General features: G+C 40.1%; 1 protein-coding gene across 1 annotated transcript; it reads right to left on the bottom strand.

Annotated features, from left to right (window-relative positions):
- Positions 1-758: 758 nt before the first annotated feature.
- On the bottom strand, positions 759-2,760 carry LOC116299899 (uncharacterized). Its single transcript, XM_089036644.1, has 2 exons — positions 2,668-2,760; positions 759-1,749 (listed from the first exon to the last, which is right to left on the bottom strand). The coding sequence occupies exons 1-2, from the start codon at positions 2,758-2,760 to the stop codon at positions 1,144-1,146; spliced, it is 699 nt and encodes a 232-aa protein (XP_088892770.1). The 3' UTR covers positions 759-1,143.
- Between the last annotated feature and the right edge of the window lie 205 nt (positions 2,761-2,965).

Raw genomic sequence — 2,965 nt, forward strand, 5'->3', positions numbered from 1 at the left:
GGTGGGTGAAAAAAGTTTACAAGAAAATTTACCGGAAAACGTGCAGAAAAAAAATTTGGTAAAATGGATCCTCTCTGAGGTATCCTGGTTGCGAGGCAAACATGGAAATACAAAAGAAATCACATTTATTCTAGCTCGATGGAATTTGTGGCATTAGACCGTTTTGTCAAGGTTGCGTGTACATCCAACTTGACGGGCCACAAAACTGAAAAACACAAATTCAGTAAAATTGAGAAGACAGTTTTATATTTAAAGAGGAGAATAATCGACTTTATGAATTCTACTTGCAAAAAAAATTCATAGCACTGCATAATAATACTCGTGTTTTTGGTATCGTGGCCCGTCAAATTTCTAAATATTGTTGTGACGTTTCGCGGATTGAATTCACATTTACCGTGGTGCAATTCGGGCTTGGTACGCAGCACGATTCAACAAAACCTTCACCAACCTTTATTTTTGAATTTTGTAATAGCTGTATATTAGGGACTGTGCAATAATTATCGGGAGGGGGGGTTCTGAAATTCTCCAAATTGGGATTAAACTGAGGCTAACCCCCTGTGCTAAACGTAAAATAACTTCTCACCCCTCCCCCTTTTGAAATGAAATAGCTATCAACCTCCCACCCACCCCACCCCCCCCCCGCCCCACCCCCCTCCCCAATACATCATGATACATCGCGACAATGCAAATATTGTGAGATGTAAAAATGAGGCTATTGAAATACTACAAAAGTGTGAACAAAGTGAGAAACTCCAAACTGGACTCCAAACAATATAATGCTTTGATACATACTGGTCCTCAGTAAAGCATGCATAAACACGCCATAATATACCATAACAGGTCACTCTAAGATGGTCTCACAGTAATCATAGCTTGATATCTATCATTCCCGCGAAAAGTTGTAGTTTGTGTGGTGTTCTTTATACTTTATTATTTCAACACATGGTTTTGAGGTTGCACCTGTGTCACTCTCAAACTTCAGGGTATGTTTGAAGTGCATTTTCAGCACTATCGATCAGGCTAGCCTCTCGCTCTTACATGTGAAAACGCTTTCCACGTCGGAACACGAGGCTAGTCAGGTCAAAACAAGTTATTCAAATTTGGTCGCCATATTTCGATTCGGTGTATGAATTGAAAGTAAAATCAGGATTTTGAATAAGCCAGCACCATGAAAAAGAGATTGTAAACAGACGCCAAGAAGAAGAGGACCAGCATCAGACGTGACTGACATTTAGCGCGTGACATTCTTTCAACTGCGGTTTTGTTGAAGGCCTGAAACTTGATCTTTCCATGAGACCGCTTGACGTAGCCAATACCAGCTCTATAATTTTCGAGAACCATACCCTTGAGTTCTGTGATAGTTACTTCATAAAACCAGTTAGTATTTCGCTGAGACTCAAACACAGGCTGCCTTTGAACAACTGGTAGAGACTTTTGGTTCACCCACTCGTGTTGGCAGTAAATTAAGAAAAATACTGCACAGGCAACGAAAAAGCCCAAAGGCAGCTCCTTTGGGATACCAGTTTCGATAGCACCCAAAGCTCCGAACAAGCTTGCAAAAAATAGCAAACGTGCAAATTTTAAGAAGTCAAAACAGTCGATGTAGGTCAGCAACTTTGTGTCTGGGAAGTATGTTCGGCTCTGCCTGATGTAATGATTTGTTTTTGCATGGTCTGTATCTCGAACGTCTACTTCTACACCAGTTTCTTTCAGTAGTAGTCGAGTGCTCTCAAATTGTTGGATTCTAACCTGATCAAGAGCCATGAAAGTTCAAGTCAGCACGAGTTGCTCTTGTACCTAGGAAAGTGAAGAGATAACTAGCTAAAAACTAGTGCGAGCTGCGTCGGCTTTTCTAATGAAACAGTAATGATAAAAAGGTAAATTATGACACCGTGAAAAGATGAAAAAACTTACTGACGTTTCGGACGCTAGTCCTTCGTCGGAGTACTACTAAGTTTTTTCATCTTTTCGCGGTGTCATAATTTACCTTTTTATCATGACCTAGGAAAGTGACGCGAATACGATTAACTCGTGCACGAAATTCTAGGCTGCTATCCACCTTTTTCTGTCATGGCAGAAAAGTCGAGCTAGGTCAAAGTTAAGCGGTACGGGCAGCCGTACAAAGTCTAAAGTAGGCATATGGAAACTCTAAACCGTCATGTGATGAAACTATGTGGTCTTTCTGTATATTTTTTTAGTCAATCAAAGTTTATGCTCAGTTCTTTCATGAATTGTAATCCTACGATCATAAGGTGGCCTAAGAACGGTCATTCAAAGTCTAAGTATCAAAAGCTTAACTTATTGCTATTTAAAATGGCGCATAACAAAAGCGAAAGTCGACATTTTAAAGCGAAAGTCAATCAAGCAACAATGGGCATAGCGATATGATCAAAGCCAAAGTCAAAGCCGAAATCGAAAGTTTCATAGGAGAATTTCTGTTAGCTTATGAATTGCTATTAGCTCGTAAGCGGATTTTGATTCGAATATTTTAGTCAGTAGTTCGTCTGAAACGATCGTTAATCGTCTCTACCAACTCTCACTCCGAAAGAACCCTTATTAAAATGGATTTGACTGCAAGATTGCGGTAAAGATAGCTAATTAATAAGTGATACTCTTTCTACGAAGGATATATACTTTAACCTGCTAGTTTGCTGCAATTTAACTTACCTTAGTTGCACGATAAACACAACTTATGCAATTTATGGAGTCCGAAACACGGAAGTACACCTCTCTCGCTTTCAGGACCTCTCCCAACCTCATTCCCAGGGCCCTCTCACGCAGAGGAGAGGAGACCCTGGCGTTGGCTGGTCAAATGAAAGGTTTTCATTGGTTTACTTGATCCTGAATTTTGATTTGTTGTTGCTTTATTATGATTTTTGGCGCTCCATGGCACGCCTGAGCGAGAAATATAATGACAGATTGAAACAAGATGTTGGCAAGACTGGAAGTAATAATACGAAAACAG

Source organism: Actinia tenebrosa, unplaced genomic scaffold, assembly GCF_029948245.1.
Source record: "Actinia tenebrosa isolate PJP-AT-01 unplaced genomic scaffold, QUT_ActTen_1.0 PGA_scaffold0__85_contigs__length_37466705, whole genome shotgun sequence".
NCBI classification, from domain to species: Eukaryota; Metazoa; Cnidaria; class Anthozoa; order Actiniaria; family Actiniidae; genus Actinia; species Actinia tenebrosa.

Excerpts from the sequence above, each read along its gene's own strand:
- LOC116299899 (XM_089036644.1), bottom strand. The coding sequence starts at position 2,760 with ATGAGGTTGGGAGAGGTCCTGAAAGCGAGAGAGGTGTACTTCCGTGTT. Across the intron at positions 1,750-2,667 it reads GTGTTTATCGTGCAACTAAG|GTTAGAATCCAACAATTTGA; the intron begins GTAAGTTAAATT and ends GCTCTTGATCAG.